The 21,275-nt window shown below is 34.1% G+C and overlaps 1 protein-coding gene across 1 annotated transcript in view; it reads right to left on the bottom strand.

Annotated features, from left to right (window-relative positions):
• Nucleotides 1-20,208, bottom strand: part of LOC124355500 (E3 ubiquitin-protein ligase AMFR-like) — a 151,770-nt gene extending 131,562 nt beyond the window's left edge. Inside the window, exon 1 of the mRNA XM_046806661.1 lies at nucleotides 19,703-20,208. Coding sequence (XP_046662617.1) covers nucleotides 19,703-19,984 — 282 coding nt within the window. The 5' untranslated portion in view covers nucleotides 19,985-20,208. The remainder of the gene's footprint in view (nucleotides 1-19,702) is intronic.
• Between the last annotated feature and the right edge of the window lie 1,067 nt (nucleotides 20,209-21,275).

Here is a 21,275-nt window from a genome sequence, read left to right as displayed (position 1 = left end):
TACAATTGTACATCGATATACGTACGTAATATTCATAAATCCCAGTTGAGAGATAAACATTTTAATTTTTCATGTATTTTGAGAAAGGTATCTTAAATTGCCTAGACTATAAGCTTTAATATATTTTTTTCAAATTTAAAGTCGATTGTACAAATTTAAAAGGGGTTATAGAGGTGGAAAAGTCTTTTCCCAGACGTTCCTTAAAACGAATACAGTCATAAATAGCAATATAATTAATATTTTCACCCCCATAGTACAGTAAACATTAAAGTATAGACTAAAATAAATTTTGTATACAACTTTTAAATGTTCAAAAATCCATAAACATATATTAAACGAAGGAGATAAATTACCATGACCGAGTGTTTTAAAACGATTAAAACTTAAAAAAGGTATTTTAAATAAAGGAGAGGGAAGAGTTATTTTTACAAGTGTATATCTTTGTATGAGCTACTACAGATGTCTTGAAAAGTAAAACTGAGATCTAAAGAGTTTTATTTAATACATTTAAAGTTTAATATTTAAAAAATAACATGCTATTTGGTAATATAACAGTGATGAATATGTTTAACAGCCGACATCAATCTGAAATTCTCTTCAGAGATGAGAGTGTGAGAAAATGTCTGTAACGACAGTGGCGGCATTTCTCCGGCCAAATACTGCAGTGGACCAACAAGTGGTTGTGGAATCGATAAAGGTGCCGATAAGCAGTAGTTAGCTGTGTACGTCTACTAACAGTCGACATCTCCATGAGATATCGTTCTTTATCTCTTCAGAGATGAGAGAGTGAGAAAATGCCTGCAACGACAGTGGCGGCATTTCTCCGGCCAAATACTGCAGTGGACCAACAAGTGGTTGTGGAATCGATAAAGGTGCCGATAAGCAGTAGTTAGCTGTGTACGTCTACTAACAGTCGACATCTCCATGAAATACCGTTCTTTATCTCTTCAGATAACTGCGAGACAAACGTCTAGCGGCATTTCTCCGGTCAAATACTGCAGTGGACCAACAAGTGGTTGTGGAATCGATAAAGGTGCCGATAAGCAGTAGTTAGCTGTGTACGTCTACTAACAGTCGACATCTCCATGAAATACCGTTCTTTATCTCTTCAGATAACTGCGAGACAAACGTCTAGCGGCATTTCTCCGGTCAAATACTGCAGTGGACCAACAAGTGGTTGTGGAATCGATAAAGGTGCCGATAAGCAGTAGTTAGCTGTGTACGTCTACTAACAGTCGACATCTCCATGAAATACCGTTCTTTATCTCTTCAGATAACTGCGAGACAAACGTCTAGTGGCGGCATTTCTCCGGTCAAATACAGCATTGGACCAACAAGTGGTTGTGGAATCGATAAAGGTGCCGATAAGCAGTAGTTAGCTGTGTACGTCTACTAACAGTCGACATCTCCATGAAATACCGTTCTTTATCTCTTCAGATAACTGCGAGACAAACGTCTAGCGGCATTTCTCCGGCCAAATACTGCAGTGGACCAACAAGTGGTTGTGGAATCGATAAAGGTGCCGATAAGCAGTAGTTAGCTGTGTACGTCTACTAACAGACGACATCTCCATGAAATACCGTTCTTTATCTCTTCAGATAACTGCGAGACAAACGTCTGTAACGACAGTGGCGGCATTTCTCCGGCCAAATACAGCAGTGGACCAACAAGTGGTTGTGGAATCGATAAAGGTGCCGATAAGCAGTAGTTAGCTGTGTACGTCTACTAACAGTCGACATCTCCATGAAATACCGTTCTTTATCTCTTCAGATAACTGCGAGACAAACGTCTGGCGGCATTTCTCCGGCCAAATACTGCAGTGGACCAACAAGTGGTTGTGGAATCGATAAAGGTGCCGATAAGCAGTAGTTAGCTGTGTACGTCTACTAACAGTCGACATCTCCATGAAATACCGTTCTTTATCTCTTCAGATAACTGCGAGACAAACGTCTGGCGGCATTTCTCCGGTCAAATACTGCAGTGGACCAACAAGTGTCATACAAAGCAACTGCACGTCGCGTCGTAAGAAACGCGACGAGGTTTAAAGTACGCTCCGTGGGAGACGTGGCCCCGTCCCTGACCTACGCGCCACGATGCGCGTAGATACATCATATTTCACAGTCTTGTACAATCTGACAGCGACTGGAACTTCTGAAGTGAAATGACTCAATTTTATAATAAATGTCGTTCAACTCAATACAGCAGTTATTGTGTTAGATGATCATACTTTATTACCAACAAATAGACTACAACGCCAACTTATCTTTGTTATTCACTGTAATCAGCACTCAGCTGCGGCTTCCTCATGCGAGAGGTGCATGTACGATTTTCGGAGACATCAGTACGAATTTGCCTATTGTCGTTCAAACATTCAACAAAAAGGTATATAGAAGAAATGGAAATTTGATATTGATACAAAATTATCACTTTTACAACGATAACTTGTCAACTTTTATGAACATGTCATTTTACGTACTCGTATTAAAATGAACAGTGTTTTACTTCTTTCGTACCACTTTCACCAGACTTACAACAGATGAGAGTAGAAGTTGGCATTTAAGGAATTAACAATTACTAAGTTCTTTAATCATAATAGCAGAAATTGCCTGTCGGCACCTTTTGTTGTGCTAGTAAGGACCGGCAGGGCCTACTTTGCCGTCTGTGATAACTCTTGATAGAAAGTCATAGGGGAATTGAAAATTGGTATATTGGTCCCTCTTGGTCCCATAAAGAACCCCATTAGTTTTGGGGAAAATAGGTCTTGCTAGAAAGATCCCAGAAACTACGAAATTGGAACATGTTGTAGATTACTCTTGTTCCAAGGAAGAACCCTATTAATTTTGGGACTTAAGTCGAAAGACAGTCCATCCGTATGTATGTCTCTCCGTCCGTGAAATAACTCTTGCTAAAAACTACGAAATTGGAACATGTTGTAGATTACTCTTGTTCCAAGGAAGAACCCTATTAATTTTGGGACTTAAGTCAAAAGACAGTCCATCCGTAGGTATGTCTCTCCGTCTGTGAAATAACTCTTGCTAAAAACTACGAAATTGGAACATGTTGTAGATTACTCTTGTTCCAAGGAAGAACCCTATTAATTTTGGGACTTAAGTCGAAAGACAGTCCATCCGTATGTATGTCTCTCCGTCTGTGAAATAACTCTTGCTAAAAACTACGAAATTGGAAACATGTTGTAGATTACTCTTGTTCCAAGGAAGAACCCTATTAATTTTGGGACTTAAGTCCATCCGTATGTATGTCTCTCCGTCTGTGAAATAACTCTTGCTAAAAAACTACGAAATTGGAACATGTTGTAGGTTACTCTTGTTCCAAGGAAGAACCCTATTAATTTTGGGACTTAAGACAGTCCATCCGTATGTATGTCTCTCCGTCTGTGAAATAACTCTTGCTAAAAACTACGAAATTGGAACATATTGTAGATTACTCTTGTTCCAAGGAAGAACCCTATTAATTTTGGGACTTAAGTCAAAAGACAGTCCATCCGTATGTATGTCTCTCCGTCTGTGAAATAACTCTTGCTAAAAACTACGAAATTGGAACATATTGTAGATTACTCTTGTTCCAAGGAAGAACCCTATTAATTTTGGGACTTAAGACAGTCCATCCGTATGTATGTCTCTCCATCTGTGAAATAACTCTTGCTAAAAACTACGAAATTGGAACATGTTGTAGGTTACTCTTGTTCCAAGGAAGAACCCTATTAATTTTGGGACTTAAGTCAAAAGACAGTCCATCCGTATGTATGTCTCTCCATCTGTGAAATAACTCTTGCTAATAAAACTACGAAATTGGAACATGTTGTAGGTTACTCTTGTTCCAAGGAAGAACCCTATTAATTTTGGGACTTAAGACAGTCCATCCGTATGTATGTCTCTCCATCTGTGAAATAACTCTTGCTAAAAAACTACGAAATTGGAACATATTGTAGATTACTCTTGTTCCAAGGAAGAACCCTATTAATTTTGGGACTTAAGTCAAAAGACAGTCCATCCGTATGTATGTCTCTCCGTCTGTGAAATAACTCTTGCTAAAAACTACGAAATTGGAACATGTTGTAGATTACTCTTGTTCCAAGGAAGAACCCTATTAATTTTGGGACTTAAGTCAAAAGACAGTCCATCCGTATGTATACCTCTCCGTCTGTGAAATAACTCTTGCTAAAAACTACGAAATTGGTACATGTTGTAGGTTACTATTGTAATGATTTTGTGCCCTAGATAATTTCAGATCAGATCGTCCTTCCATCTTGAGTTCGTGTTTGCGGTAACTCTTTATTTGCTCTGTCGGGTCCGTCAATACTGCGTTGTATCGGTCTAATTAAAAGTGCAACGTCATTAACTGATATGAAGCCATATAAAACTGATATGAATACAAAAGCTGATTGTATAAGCCGCTGCATAAATTTTACTGAGCGGCCATTACCAAGATAAGGCACACCCGCAGCTGTCGCTCATTCCATCTAATACTGTGATTCAGCTTACAAATATTTTAGCTAGCACATTCACGTTTATCTACAGCTTACAAATCGCTAGCGTATTCACGTTTTATTATTTCCCCTTTAGTTAAAGGGTACTCTAAACCCATTAGCTTTATTCGTGTTTACATACGATAACATATATTTTGTACTCTAAGAACATTGTTTAATACTACAAAGTACACTTTTCTATGGTTACTATATTTCTAACACAAGATCTCACCGTAAGTTCTTTTATTAAGTATTTCCTGGACATTTAACTTAAGTAACTGAAACTGTCTATGAGCAAGCTACCTCCAAGTATGCACAAAGTTAGCACCAAATACCCCTAATCAGCTTTTTTTTAAGTTTGTAATTGACGATGGAAGGTTTGAAAGGATTACAGGATTTCGGACATTTGGCATCGTTATAGGTTATAAAAGATATAACAACGTTTCGAGGATTGGAGTCTACCCTCTTCGTCAGGTGGGGCAGGCATTATAGTAAATCTAAAAATAAAGAACAGAAAGAAGTTAAGAAGGGAAAGAAAAGGGTTAAAACATACCGAAACGCTGCTTGCAGTCCAGTCCAGACGTTGTCACTGCATAGGGTGCAAGTCCCGAGCACAAATCACAAGTACAAGGATCACAATCTCACATTACACTAGCACAGACTACAGTGGGATAAAGTACGAACAGACTGGACTTAAGCAGCTTTTGGGTATGTTTGAAACCTTTTCTTTCCCTTATATACTTGTTTGTGCTCTTTATTTTTGTTTATGTTAATACCAATCCTCGAAACTTCGTGTTATACCTTTTATAACCCATAACGATGCCAAATGTTGGAAATCCTGTTATCATTTTCAATGCCGTACATCTAGTTGCTATATAAACTTATTTTAAAAATATTTAAAGGCTACTTTCAATATCGGGAGTGTAAAACGAATAGTACTATTTAGAAGAAACATGATCTATTTAGCTACCAAACAATTTATTTAAATTCATGAAGCTTTACATCAGTATGTGTATACATCTTATTTTGTTACAAGTTATTTTATTTTTTGTACCAAAATAAGTAAAATGAACTTCTCATAAATTTGTACTGTAAAGTACTTAGTTTTCCGTTTGAGCATTGTTAATTTGTATAATTATTTTACTTAATAAGATATGACTTGGAAGTTAAAATTAAAAAAATAGTAGAAATGGCAGCTTTTTGAAAACTCTTGAATCAAATCAAACAAAAACGGAAGTAGTGATTAAAAAGTTAGCTCACGAAATCTTCTAAAATATTAGCTGACTTTTCATAATCTGGTAATTAATCAAAACATAAGGAAAGGTAACACTACTAGACTTTATAATTCATTTTAGTGTAAAAATCAGCTGTTTCAACATAGTACTGTGAGAATATAAATAGAATCACACTGATGTTTATACAGGGAAAGAGATGTTTACATAGGGAAAATCAGCTTGACTTAGCAACCAGGGAAACGGTGATTTTCGCAGACTCAGCTGCATTGGAAAGCAACCCATTGCTACTTCGTGCTGCAGAGTAGTGGAAAATTTATTTGCTCGGTTAAATTTCTGTGTATTGCGTATTGCTGGTGCATTAGTTTTTGTGTGTAAAATAGCCGCCATTTGGAAACTAGTGACGCCATTTCCTTTACTTTTAGCTATAACTGAGAACTTATTAAGACAGATGGGTATGAGCCAACACATTGTAACTCCAAAACTTAATGTATGACAAGTATGTCATAAGCAAAAACAGAAACATACTTATAGACCTAGCACTGTATGGCACATGTTTATAGGAACATTACTTTGGTGTACGTTATTAACTCCTGCTCAAGTTCAATGTAACGTCAAGAAAACATCTGTAACGTCAAGAGACCTCGAACCTCAGGAGCTAAGACACTAAATACCACGAAACGTTGCACAAATAGTTGTGTAACATTAAAGACACGCCAGAAACAGGAACATTGGTCTAGCATACTCCTACTCCTAGGTGATCTAAATAAGAAAGCGAATACTTTGGATAGATCATCCTGCACGCTCATCTCCACAAGGACGTTGATGGTAAGTTATGATTAAATTTGTCACGGTCACGGACACTGGTTTGTGGATTTTCATCCAAAAGCAAATACGTATTAATTACTTAATTGAAAATGATTCCTCAGTGTAGTTTTAATGCTTTATTAATTTAACTATTAATATACTTGTTACGATTGTAGAAAATACTTAATGTTAAACATTAATGAGTTAATATACTTGGCTACGATTCTAGAAGATACGAAATGCTAAACATTAATGTGTTAATATACTTGTCTACGATTCTAGAAGATACGAAATGCTAAACATTAATGTGTTAATATACTTGGCTACGATTCTAGAAGATACGAAATGCTATACATTAATGTGTTAATATACTTGGCTACGATTCTAGAAGATACGAAATGCTATACATTAATGTGTTAATATACTTGGCTACGATTCTAGAAGATACGAAATGCTAAACATTAATGTGATAATATACTTGGATACGATTCTAGAAGATACGAAATGCTAAACATTAATGTGTTAATATACTTGGCTACGATTCTAGAAGATACGAAATGCTAAACATTAATGTGTTAATATACTTGGCTACGGTTCTAGAAGATACGAAATGCTAAACAGAAAAAAGGACATAGATTTCAGTGGCAAGAGAATATTTTCAAGAGATTATTGTGTGGACCATTAGAGATACAAGAACTGATAAAAAGAAAAAGGGAATGCAATTCTGGGATATACTTTTCAATGAAACCGAAACGTGGATTCTCAAGAAAGAAGACACAAGAAGTGGGGATTTGGAGAAGAGTGGGGGGCATAAGATGGAAAGCAAGGTTATAGATAATGATTGTGGAGGGAGTGTTGAGGGATTCCAGGAACAAGAATGTAGAAGGTGTTCTACAGTATCGATGATTCTGTACGGCACTAGGACTACTAGCAAACATTATGTATGGCACATAAGAGGTCGGCAGCAGCACGACGATAATACGTCTGCACATTACACAAAGAGACCTCTATCAGCAGCTCGGAACGTAACCGGAGAGATCAGGCGATCAGCGCGATGTGGCACGGCGGAAGCAATCGCACTGTTTGTTCAACAACAAGAGGAGTTCCATTGTTCGGTGGTTCCGCCTTCCCGTGACGGACGTCGTTTGTCTTGAAGGCGCGGCCCAGTCGCGTCACCGCCCCCGGCACCACCTATAGCACCCGGGTGTTATATAATACAACGGTCAGGATATTACTCGCGAGATACTATCTGGCGGTGGCGGTAAGGTCAACCGCTAGCGTTCACTGTGTTGAGGGAGGTTGTCGATTCGGACCTAAGGGCAGTATAACAATCTCAAGAGTTTAGCCTCCATCCATGAATACGCTGAGACGAAGCCTGTTGGGAGCATGTTGTCTACATTCAGTTTTTATAATGTTTAATTAAGTTGGTGCTATCAGGTTTTGCCCAAAACCCTTTAAAGTACCTTTTAAAAAAATCTACTAGAAATTTATAAAATCGGTTTTGTGTTTTTGCTAACTAAGTCTTTAATATAAAAATAAAGCCTTTTTGTTGAGACAAAAAAACTTTGTCTAAACTAGAAAACAGACACCACATCTTTATATTTTTACTGAAGTATATAAATATTTTAACTGTCTCAAAACAAAATTAAAGTTCATAATGTGAAAGTTATAAACGTTACATGCGGTTTTTCAGATAGATATTGGTACACGTAATTCCATCAAATTTACACAAATTTAGTTTAAAACTAAATCAGTGAACGACAAAAACCACAATTTTACTTTTTTACTGTAGAACAGCAATATTTAAATTATACCAAAACAAAATTCAAATTCATAATGTGAAATATACAAACGTTACACACAATTTCTCAAATATGCACAATTTCGAAAAGTTTAAAGATTGCATGACATTTCACCAAAGTTACACAAATAAAGCTTTAAAATAAATCGATGAACCCCTAACACAATTTTACTTGTTTACTGTAGAATAGCAATATTTAAATTATCCCAAAACAAAATTCAAGTTCATAATGTGAAAGTTACAAACGTTACATACAATTTCTCAAATTTATGCAATTTCGAAAAATTCAGATGTTACGTACACGTCATTCCACCAAATTTACACAAACTTAGTTTAAATCTAAATCATTGATTCAACCACCACAGTTTTACTGACGTATATAAATATTTTAACTATCGCTAAACAAAATTCAAGTTCATAATATGAAAGATATAATCGTTATATACAATTTCTCAAATGTGTGCAATTTCGAAAAATTCAAAGACTAACACGTAAATTCCACGAAATTTACACATATTGAGTTGAAAACTAAATCAGTGAAAGACCGCTACAAGTTTACTTTTTTACTGTAGAATAGCAATATTTCAATTGTCCCAAAGTAAATTCAAGTTCATAGAGTGAAAGATACAAACATTACATACAATTTCTCAATTTAGAAGATTGCAATTTAGAACATTCAAAGATTGCACTTCATTACATCAAATGTAAACGAAGAGTGTGTTCAACTATTTTTTCCATATTATATTTTTCGTACACCATGGAGTGGCACAGCTGCAATTCGGAGCATTTGGTTCAAATTTAAAAACAATAATAAAGCATCAAATAATCCTATTTTGGTCAGATTCCGTTATATGCCCCCAACGCATAAACTTTTTTTAATGAACTTAACACGTTATAAAACAATGTAGTTGAGTAACTAATTTTTCATTTACGGATGATTTTAATGAATTACAATTGGTTACTAGCTAAGAAAAAAGGGTTCTTGCGTATTATATCGACCACACCCCTACATTTCTCCAAACATAAAAATTCAACAAAAACAAACATTACCAAATAAAAACTAAACTCTTTATTAAAAAAAAAAACTCATGAAACTTGTTTTTATTCTTGATTACACTCCGCCACCCAAAATGCGAGTGCCTCCGGCCATCAGCGCGGGCTTCGGTAGCCGAAGCCCGCGCTGATGTCAACGAAAGAAAAACATCCCTCGAGATAGTACCTATCAATAAAATATCAAATTCTAGAGGGGCTGACCAGAAATATAAATTGAATTGTAATGGAAAGGCAATTATGTACCGTGCAAAAAACTTAAATAATCAAGTGATGCCGCGCGGCCTGCCGTAATCGGGATTCTCGAGAAAGATAACAGCGACAACAATACCGATCGCAATACCTGGAAATACTTGTTGATTGATGGAATGTAAGTTCTGTTACTCAACTACATCGTTTTATAACGTTCTAAGTTCATTGAAAAAAGTTTTAAGCGTTGGGGGCATATAACGGAATCTGACCCTTATTTTTTCTCCATCCGTTCTCGCTTTAATATTGTCCGGGATCTGCAACCATTAGCAACTACAAGCCTAATCTTGCAGGGTACAAGACGTTTGACAGCTAGCCAGTAGTAGTAGCAGTAGTAGGTGGCAGCAACGCGCATGGACGTGTGGGTATGTTTAGCACGTCCCGGGTCGCATAGTCTAGTAATTGCGGCCGGGGTGTGAAGGGCCTTGCGCTCGGACGATGAGACAAGGCCGTGCTGAGGTCACAGGCCCAGGCAGTGGGTCATGTGATGTGTGTGAGCTGCCTTCAGTGCTAGAAACAGCTGTACACGGTCTGACACTATTAGACCAATGTCACGAGACAAAACATCGTCCTCGCCCGATCTCCTGCCCTCAGTGCCCTAATTATCCTAATGCGAACAATGACAGCACACAACCGACATACCGGCAGAACAAAATAATATAATACTGCCTAGACACACCATATATGGTGAATTCTTTATTTACCGGAATAAATCCGAAGAATGTCACATTTAAGAAATCACATTTTGTGTGAGGATAAGAAGTCAAGAAAGAAGAAAGATTAAAAATAAAAACCAAACGTTTGAGAAAATAATTATTTTTCTGTAAGCGATGATTACAGTGTAAAGATATCATATTAATGCAGTGCAGATACCACAGTAGCGTATCCAAGATTTAAATTTGGGGGAGGGATGGGGGCAAACCTAAATCTTAAATTTTACCTGTGCAGGGTAGGTACATTATAAACCTCTTCTTTCTAATAGAATGTTTTAAAAATACTCAATGTTGACAATTTTAAATTAAAGCTTTAATAATTAGTTAGATACATAAAAACAAAACAAGTTTCTCTTACACAATATGATGACTAATTTAGCAAAGTGTGAACACTGAACCGGTACCATTTATATTGTTTATGACTGGCCAGCTCTGAGAATACCATCAGCGAGGTTCCACTGTAGTAAACATTCCTGCATTTATAGCTCGGGAGACATGAGTATATTAGCCAAGCCAGCAATAAAAATGTCAGATTGAAATTGATATACAATTCTACTTCTATGGTATTTGTGAACATGTTTGGTGAAAGATTCAACTGAATGATTAAGAATGATTAAATTTACGCCTCTATATTACGATTTTGACTATATAATCTAATCGGTAGCCTAATCAAACATGACACTTTTTGAATAGAAATTTCTCTACTGTTGCTCTGTTTGACTATTGATTGTTGCCATAATTACAAACAACTTATGCAGTTTCAGTAAACTTTGATCCCTATATAATGGGTGGTTTAATCAGACCTAAAACTTTTTAAATAGACATTTTTCAACTGTTGCTTTGTTTGACTATTGATTGTTGCCATAACTACTAACACAGCTTATGCAATTTCAGTAAACTTGGGTATCTATATAAATGGGAGGTCTAATCAAGTGACACTTTTTACATGTTTCTCAACTGTTGATTTGTTTAGACTATTGATTGTTGCCATAATTACAAAACACAACTTACGCAGTTTCAGTAAACTTGGAGGAGTAAATAGATCAGCACTGTTCTTTATTATTTAAGCTTTTTTAAGATAATTTCATTTGAAAATGAAAACGAGAAGAGTGGTAAGTGAAAATTATTCAGAACTTTCAGTCTAGAATACAAATGAACTCGTTATGGTATCAACAATTTAGAGGGACTTTGACGCCTCAGTGACTGTTTTACTATTGTATCTCGTATTTCATGTTTTGACAATGTCACATATTCTATCCGGTCTTCGGATCCGACTGTTAGTTGTGAGACTAACTAAAGAGCAAAGGTTTTGCTACAAATCCTCAAAAAATTGACAATTTAAACAATTGTGTAGGAAATAAGTTACTGCAATACCAGGTCTAGTATTGGAAAATTGTTATAAAATGCATATGGCATCTAAAAATCATGTACAAGCTGTTAAAAAGAAATATTGTTCCCCAGCAGTTACCCGTGGCTTTGCACGTAATTTCATAGCCTTTGCACATGTATGAGCACTACTGGTTCAAGAGAATTATATTTCCGACCACAATGCCATGTTGCCACAATAAAAAATATATCAAAAATGTATATTTATAGCCATTATAATTAACTCCAGCCTTAGAAATTTGTTGAGCCGTATTTGACTTGGCTTCTCTCTGATCAAGAAATTTACAAATTATTACAGCCTTAAAATTGAAACCCCACAACGATGTTAAAATCTTTTATTACTAATCTAAAAAATCTTTTTAATTTGTTCCTAGACAATATATAGCTGAGCTAGAAATGTGTATAAAAATACATTTGGTAAACCTACAGGCACTTAAAAACCAGAGTAAATTGTGACATCAATAATTAGGCAGTTTCACAAAATTGTTTGCTAAGGTGTTAAACACGCTTGTATTTCCCTTTATTTGGGTGTATTTAAAAAAGAAACAGTATCAGGCGAACACTCACCTCACTGCACTGTGGTTAGTGAGATTTAAAATAGAAAGAAGATTTTGTAAGAGAGTTGGCCCTGAAGTGTAATTGAATGTTGCAAGACAGATTATACAGATGCAGTGGCATTTCATAACAATGGAATGACCACTTTGCACTTGTCTGTCCAGTATATATTCAAGGAGTAGTAAAACTCTCTCTGACACTATGTAAAATAAATCCAAATATAACTGTTTGAGGAAAATAAAATTTTAAATCTGTTAATAGATTTATACACATAAAAGTAGAAGTCACCTGCAGCTTCACATGCAATTTCGTAGATTTGGCAAATGGATGACCAACTTCTGGTTTGAGCGAATTATATTTTTCGACACCAATGTTGAGTTTGCCTTATTTCCCCGAACAAGAAAACATACACAGGTCTGAGAAGCCTACTTTGGTCATAGAGCGTGTACGTTGGGCCATTGCAATTTACTTCCAGTCTAAGACTTTTCTACTGCCACAATTGAGTTTGCTTTGGTGTCCTGATCAAGAATGTATATTACATAAGCAGGTCTGAGAAGTCTACTTCTGTCAAAAGACAACTAAAATGGATTTCATAACAATCTTTAAATTTATACTAAAAAGTTAGATAAGTAACTTTATCTTTGATATTACCATTACATTACTGACCAAGCACTGCAGTCTTAATATTTGCTAAAACGTACAGTCAAAGGTACCTATATTTTTACTAAAACTGAATGTTTTCTTATTCTATGTTTAACAGCGGCTCCAGAAAATATTGAAATAAAGTGTTGCTATTATTAAGCGTACTCTGTTTCAAGGCTATAGATGTAAATAAATTGAAATTAAATGAATAAAACATATTATTGTGCTGCAATACAACAATGTTTATACAGAACAGTTGATTACACTTAACAGACTCTTTTGATTAAAATTACTTTAGAGACCAAGATGTGATTTTTGTAACTTTAGAGATCAGTGAGGCGTAGCCTGAAGGGATTTTCGAAATAGGAACCAGGGACTTTAATAATTTCGTTGTAAAAATTTCAGTACCAAATCATCCATTAGTTTTTACGTGATTAAATAACACACCCAGAAAGAGGGGGAGAGATATAAATATCATTATATTTTAATATAATAGTATAAATGGACGTTTTTGTCCATTACTTTTCTTAACATTCCTTTCGAGCGATGTATGCTGATTACACAACACTGTTAATGTCTCAATCATCTTCTGAAAACCTTGCTGTCAAATCCTACATTGAACTGCACATAGCTTACCAATATACTTGTAGTAATGAAAATTATCTAACAGTTAACATTAAAAAATTAAATTATTTATTATTTGAAGAAAAAGAAAGGAGTTCCCATGTTGCCAGACATAAAATTGGATAGTTGCACAAGGTTTCCTGAAGTGAAAATAGAAAGTAGTTGGCAATGCAACGATCATATTGAGATTCTCTCCAAGACACAGAATTTAGATTTTTATGTTTCAAAGAGAACCAAGTATATCATTGATGAATTCCCAGTTCATAAAAAATATGTTTAACAGAACCTGTTATCTTAAATGTTTCATGACTCCATTTTTTTTTTTATAGGACCAATAACCTATCTAAATTGCTTATCGTTGTTATTCCATTAATGCTTATTCCATAAGCTAAATGTGAGTGGATCAACGAAAATTTATTAATTTAAGTTTTTTTTAATTAATAATTTATGCCATTTTCAAAATGCATTTAGACCAGCAGAAATCTTATTAGTAACATGATCTACATGTTTATCCGAAGCTAAATTCTAATCATTGTAAGTCCTCCAAATATTTGTGCGGTCTACATGTTTGAGTCTGTCATTGTCTAGAAAAATGTCACAATTGAAATTTGATCTGGATTGAAAAAGAAATATAATTAGATTTTTCAGAATATAATAAAATATTATTTTTGTCAAAAACATAATTAATCCTACTTAGACCAATAAATGATGAATTTTAAATATTCTCAATTTATTAGATATATATTCAGAATATTATCGTATATCATTAGTCACAAGGATAAGATATACCTAGAGAATTATAATACTCTACTAAATCAAGCATAAGTTTACAGAGGTTTGTAAAGTCCTTTCGGCCCTGCATTACCTTCAAGACTGACAACCTGTGAATAACTTGGACCAAAAGCAGTTGTAATTAACAACTGAAAGAGTTGTATGTCAAAAAACTCAAGAATACTATGAAGGTCTAAGATGGCTGGAGGACCAACTGTGGAATTATACAGACAAAACACACTAAATACCATATCTGTAAAGTAACATGTCCGTAACCCACCAGCGACGGTGAAAAAACTGAGGAAAAATCTACATGGCATTTCCTGTGGCCTATGCGGCAAGTAATCTGGACCAAAAACGCACTGCAAGATTGCGATGATTGGAAAGAGGTAAAAGGCAACCTAAGTTTTTTATACTGAAGGCATATTTTGTGTTTGAATTGTTGTGGCTAACATTTCTTTGAATGTTACAATGTGTGTATATATATATATATATATATATATATATATATATATATATTCCTTAGGGTTTAATTAAACTTTTTTTTAATTAGTAACAAAAGTGGCCTAAATTTAACAGAGGCTTTAATGACTCTCATCTCATTAAATAAAGAATAAGTGGTTGTATCTTAAAATTTTTGAGGACTGGTATTTTATCACATATGATTTTTTAATCATAATAAACAACTGGGCAAGAGGATGGTCCCGATTATGAAATCCGGATAAGCGGCTTTTGACTAATATTAGATTTTAATGTATAGACCTTGACTATTGTCTAGGAGAATGCAAATTGTATCATGATTGAGGATGTATTTCTTGAATAACTTCCCAATGCGAGGAATGAATTTATACATCAACTCCCCCAAAAAAATTGCAAATTTCTATTGAGCAGAACATTTGTGTTACTACAAGTAATATGTGTGGTACTTACCACCCATACTTTTAAGAGAAGAAAACAAAAATGTAGCAGTCTCCTTGTCAAAATTATTTTATCATTTCCATAGATAAAGTTTCAGTATGTTTGGACTGTTACCTGAATCCTTGGAAAAGTTGTCTGTAATAAAAATCCATGTAATGACAGTAAAATCAACATCAATGTTGATTTGTCACTAAATATAAGAGAGCAATCAGAAGTAAGCAACTTTGATCTTGTAAAATTATATGATAAAGAATATATAGAGGGTATATCTTGAAATAAGTGATAAGAATATATGAGTAGATTAAGAATTGGTGGCATGGGACCAAGAAAAAAATTACCTAAATCACAAAGATATGCTACAGACGGGAAGGTTGACCAAAAGAGAATGTTTCTATGTTTGTACACTTTAAACACAAGTGTTTAAACTTGTAAAATAACCTGGTGTCTCTGTAATGTTTTTTTCAACTTTTATTTTCTTTAATAAGGATTTTAGAAGCCCTTGGAACTATTTCAGGTATAATATTTAAGACATATATTATTTCAGTGTTCATGCAAAATTTTAATACAATCGTACATAGTAGCTTTTGTGTAGCAGAAGTATATATTCACATGTACAATATTTACGATTAGGTTAAACCCCTAAAAAGGCACATCTGCTCAACATCCCTAAAGCTCATTTCCCTTGTCTGTACCCTCAGTTTATATGCAAATCTAATAAAAAAACAGTGTCTGTTTCCTTGCTTTCCAATCTATGTTCATTACATTATTCTACTATTTGGTTTGGTTTATGAATTAAACCAATTTTGTCATATACCTAATCAGTACCACATCCCTCACAGACTCACTGTCCCTTGATGGTTTTCCAAGCCCTCGAAGAATTGTACTCGGCATCGGGTGGATTACCTTGGTATGCAATTGTTCGAAATGGTTGTGGACTTGCTCCGATCATGTATTTCCTTATTTGTAGTCAGAAAGAGAATGGCATGCATTGAATCATGTTAGTGTCTATTCTCTCTGTTTTTATTCCTTCAGCACACATTATTTTATTGTACGTATTCTGGGCCACAAGTCAAAGGAATAAAAACTTTTAGAGTATTTTACATGGGAATATTCTCAATTTTGGAATATTGAATTTGATATCAACGCCATCATCTATAATAAAAGTGAATAGTAATTTTCATTTTTATTTCTATACACTTTTACACCCACACATACATATAAATGAGAATAAGTCTATTGAAGGATAACGTGAATAATTACATGACAAATTTGTTATTGAGGAATATTGCTTAAGTAAAGACCGACAGCTTATATTTAAATATAGGTCTGATATTAGACTCCCAAGAGAATGGGATAGTGAAGGGTAAAAAGAGATTTTACTTGGAAATGTTAAGACAATCGGCAATGCGATGTAGCAACCACATCTTACAGGTCTGACAAGTGAAGGATAACTTGCTCAGCTGTTTTGTCTGACTGTAAACAATAAATGTTCATTCCTGAACCTCAATTCTGTATTAAAACGAAACAGCCAATGTAATAGTACACAAAGAGAAGTTCTTCAAGTAATCTCCATTACTTATTTGGGTCGAAAAACAATGTCAGACCTAGTGTTTAAGCATGGGTCAAATATTACAGCTTATGTGTAGTGTGAAATATTTAAAACAAAGTGACACATGGGATAAAAAAACAACGCCATGGGTAACTGTCTCCTGGTATTAATCAAGAAGAGGTGCCTTAATAGACGACAGTTTAACAGCCACAAGAAACCCAAAAACAATGGGTTGATTTGCCGCTAATGTTCTAATTCCTAGGTGACAAATTTTTTTCCACTCAAATTTCCTGAACCCTGTAGTTTACTTGTACTTGTTTTCATTTTTAGAGAAAATCCAAGGCTTTAAATAAGTACTGTTTTAAGTACTTATTTTGACTACTACATGTGTTTTTTGGGAATGCTGTGTAACTACTGTGTTAACTTCAACTTCTTTCACATTTTAATGTAAGTATAAAGTGATCTATCCTTAGAAGCAAAAAAATGAAAATTAAGTGTTGGAATGCTATTGTTAACATTGCTCAGTAATAATAAGGTTCAGAGTACATGTATATGATACATATCCTCGCTCTGTGGGAAACAATCAAATCAATTCTGTGCATGACAGTGAGTTTAATACCTTCACATTATAGATAAAATTGTAATTTTATGCTTACTTTATTTAATTAATAGATGATATATTCTTCAGAGCTTTAGGCAGAAAAAGAAAAACATTCCTCACAATAGAATCTAAAAATTAAGCTGCGATCATGTTAAAATCTCAATACATCTTCAGGTGGCCAAGATAAGAAACAGAACAGCACATGGATCCTTCTTATCCCTCAGCAAGGTACAACTATCGCTCTGAAAAAATTTACTTTCCGTCACTTAATTTTCACGCTTCTTACTTTCTAAGTAGGCTACTGTCTGATCATCATACTAAAATTTAAATAAAATTGAAACTGACCAATTAAGTTAATTGATCAGAATTTCTTGTTTTGCTTACAGATTCTTGTTAAAAGTATTATATTATTTCAAACATGTAATAAATTTAACACGTTTCAAATTACTTAGATCGGGTCTGACTATTTTTTCTAACCCGGGTCAATGAATGATGAAAACCTGTTGACCAGGTACTAAATATTGAGATATATCAATGTAACTTTAAACAAATCTATATTACCTGGATTACCTACAATATGCATAAATTTGCAAGTCGGTCAGACGAAGTGCCTATTTATACAAATTACTAACCGTAATGATTGTTGACCCGCGTTTACAACTAAAAAAATCCTATTGTCTTCCATAATAATTTTACGTCCAAGTTTTTTTGACACATCTCGATTTTCAGTACGTAGCCAACAGCTTTTTGTTTCTTTTCCAATAGTTTAATCAACTAGATAAAAAAGAAAAGATCAAGAATATTTTGTATGTATTACTTTGAGTTTTAGTTTAATCCATCTAAGTTCAAAAATGTTTATTTTGTAAATATTTTAGAAAGTATAAAAAGGTCATCCAGTTAATCCAGTAAGGTAATTATCATAATCAAGCTACCCATACCAGGATGACTTAGAATGTCCAGTATCCTGTTCAGAGTATATTCTTACAAAAGATCCATCACCGATAATGCACAAGAATTTGACATAGGCCTATCCATTACATAGAGATAAGAGGATTAGAGCTGAATACATATGTACCAGATACGTATTACCTAGAATCAAACATAGGACCAAGTAAAATGAGAGATACAGTAGGCTACGATAAGCGGGTTCGGTTTTTTACATTGATGATAATAAACAAATAGAAAAATATTGGGTACGATAAGCGGACCTGGTTTTTTATTTTGATACCGTACTGACAAACAATATTACTTAATTATAACTTTCGATATAACTAACCGATACTGATTTTGAACAATAACTAAATTGTATCAACTATATTTTCATATAACAAATGCATTTTCTTTTGTTACACAGGAGAAAACATATAAATAAATACACATAGGCTATTTCGTATTTCCTGTTACAGGCCTAAATGTTTTTTATGTTGTTAACATTATTTATGAGTTTTTCCTATTTGCAATTTTAATGGTTTGTTTAATCGTTAGAGCTCATTAATTGTTTATAAGATTATCACTATGTACATTATATAAATTATTTTAATTTAAAATGATTGTGATTACGGCTACAGATATGTTGATATGATTTATAAACCCATACTCGATAAACAAATATTAAGTATCGATGATTGTACTGATAGATATAAAAAACCGGGTCCGCTTATCATACCGTACTCTACTCGTGTTTTCTCCTGGGTAGCAATAATGGACCACTTTCAAGAGTGTTTAAAGCATCCTCTCAAGAAAACCGCACTTCTCTTCTATACAAATACAGAGATGCAAGCAGGTCGGCTGATATGCCACTTTTTCAACTTTGTTTCACAGTCCTCCACAAGCTTTCGACCATCTGTTACTGTTCATAAAAGATACTTTATTATATGAAAAATTGTTTATACAACTTAGTTATTGTTTACAATCAGTATAAGTGGGTTAAATAGATAAGTAATATCATTTCTCAATATCAATATAAAAAGCTGGGTCCGCTTAACGTACTCGACCGAATTCTTTTATTTCAAGTGTTGAATTGTCATATGTTGATATCGATTGATAGTTCTGATAGGCGTATTCATTATACAAAATATCAATGATTATATTAAGCCATATAAAATTTGAGTCCGCTTATTATAAGAAATAAGAACTAACAAAGGACACTGGTTATAAAACCCTACACAAACCTAAGGAGATTGTATAGGCTATCTCTGAATTGCATAAACACTATGCAGTGAAAGGTCTATATAGGCTACTGATTAAATCGAGGCCTAGGAATAAAATATAATATGGACTCTCCAGTTTAGCTAACTCAAGTAGTCCAGAATACTTACCCAAATACATAACGGCTCTTGAATCATAAATGTCACAATGTCAGTAATAAAAACGCCAAGGGATGACAGTTTCTTAGATAACCCACCCACGACATCATAAGAATCATTTTTAACGGCTTCTAATGTTTCGATGTTAATAATTGATGTTGAATTGTTTTTCCAGCTTGGATCACTTGTCACATGAACAGCATAATATACGGAACAAGATAATAATACAGCACTGATAACTGTGTAAGCTTTGAGGCTAGGAAGTGGAAGCCTTTCCAGTAAGATAACAGGCATTGTTCAGAAAATTACACTTATTGGTGAATGTAAAAAATAAGTAACTTATGAGTCATAACAGGAAACGCCGGTGCCGATCTTAAAAATAACCAACCGAAATCGTACTTGCTCACACGGAAATTTGGAACACCTCGTCCTCCTCACGCACACAGCGACACAAGTGTGTTGCTTTTGCAGACCACTGATATCCAACCAAATCCAAGTCAACAACCGAACCAACCCTTCTTACCTGGCCAACATGCGCAGCCAGCTTGATTGCAGTTCTCACTATAACTAGGTCCTACGTTTTTGATCACAAAAAAAGTTGCAAGTATTATATATAAACATGCACATATATATATATATATATATATATATATATATATATATATATATATATATATATATATAAATTCTAATACATATATATATAAGTATGTATGTATGAACATACTACTAATGTAAGAATTTTGCGAACTGCCTAAGATAAACAATTTAAAAATAAAAATGCGTAGGGTATGGTGTATGCATGAGTTAATGACCACTTAAACCACTTGCATTAGGCTAAAGAAAAACATAACATAAAACTAAGAAGAGGAAGCAATCTCTGATTTCAAAAAATATGAAATTGTACTATGAAAACAAACTAAAAATGAAAGAATAAAAAGAGAGTGCTTTCAAAATGAAGAAGGAGGAAAGAAATGATAAAAACCAGATTCAAGATAAATAAAGAAATGATTGACAGAGAAAACAACACTTACTAGAGATATGGCTAATGAAACTAGGATGAAGTTATTAGTTTTTAATTTCAGATAAAACTAGAAGCCTACTTACTTTTTTAGTTAAAAAATATTAATTAAATGCGTTTGTAAACATAATTATAAAATTTATTGTTTAATGTTGGTCTATAAGATGTTTTACATTCGTCTGAACTACACATAAATACGTAGCCTAAGATAAAAAGGGACAGCCAAAATACTTACAACAATTATTGTATATTTAGTTACGAAAATTACAACACAATTGCCCTTAACTGGCCGCATACAAATGCGCTTACAAAACAAACAAAATTTAAATAAGGTGAAATAAAATAAGCTGGCTAAAGGAACTAAAAAAAGTTCATATTTATAAATGTATATAACTAATTATTATCGATAACCATTTCAGGATCTTTTAAACAAAGGTACTACAGAATGGCTATTGATGATCAAGTAAATGACTGATGATCCAATAAATGACTGTAAACTTTAACCCCCGGTCAAATTCTAATTGTGACGAAAAACGTCTTTCATTTATTATACCCATTACTACG

This window comes from Homalodisca vitripennis, chromosome 2 (genome assembly GCF_021130785.1).
Source record: "Homalodisca vitripennis isolate AUS2020 chromosome 2, UT_GWSS_2.1, whole genome shotgun sequence".
Taxonomy (NCBI): Eukaryota; Metazoa; Arthropoda; class Insecta; order Hemiptera; family Cicadellidae; genus Homalodisca; species Homalodisca vitripennis.
Note: the sequence above shows the minus strand (reverse complement) of the source record. Positions and strands in the feature narration are given on the sequence as shown.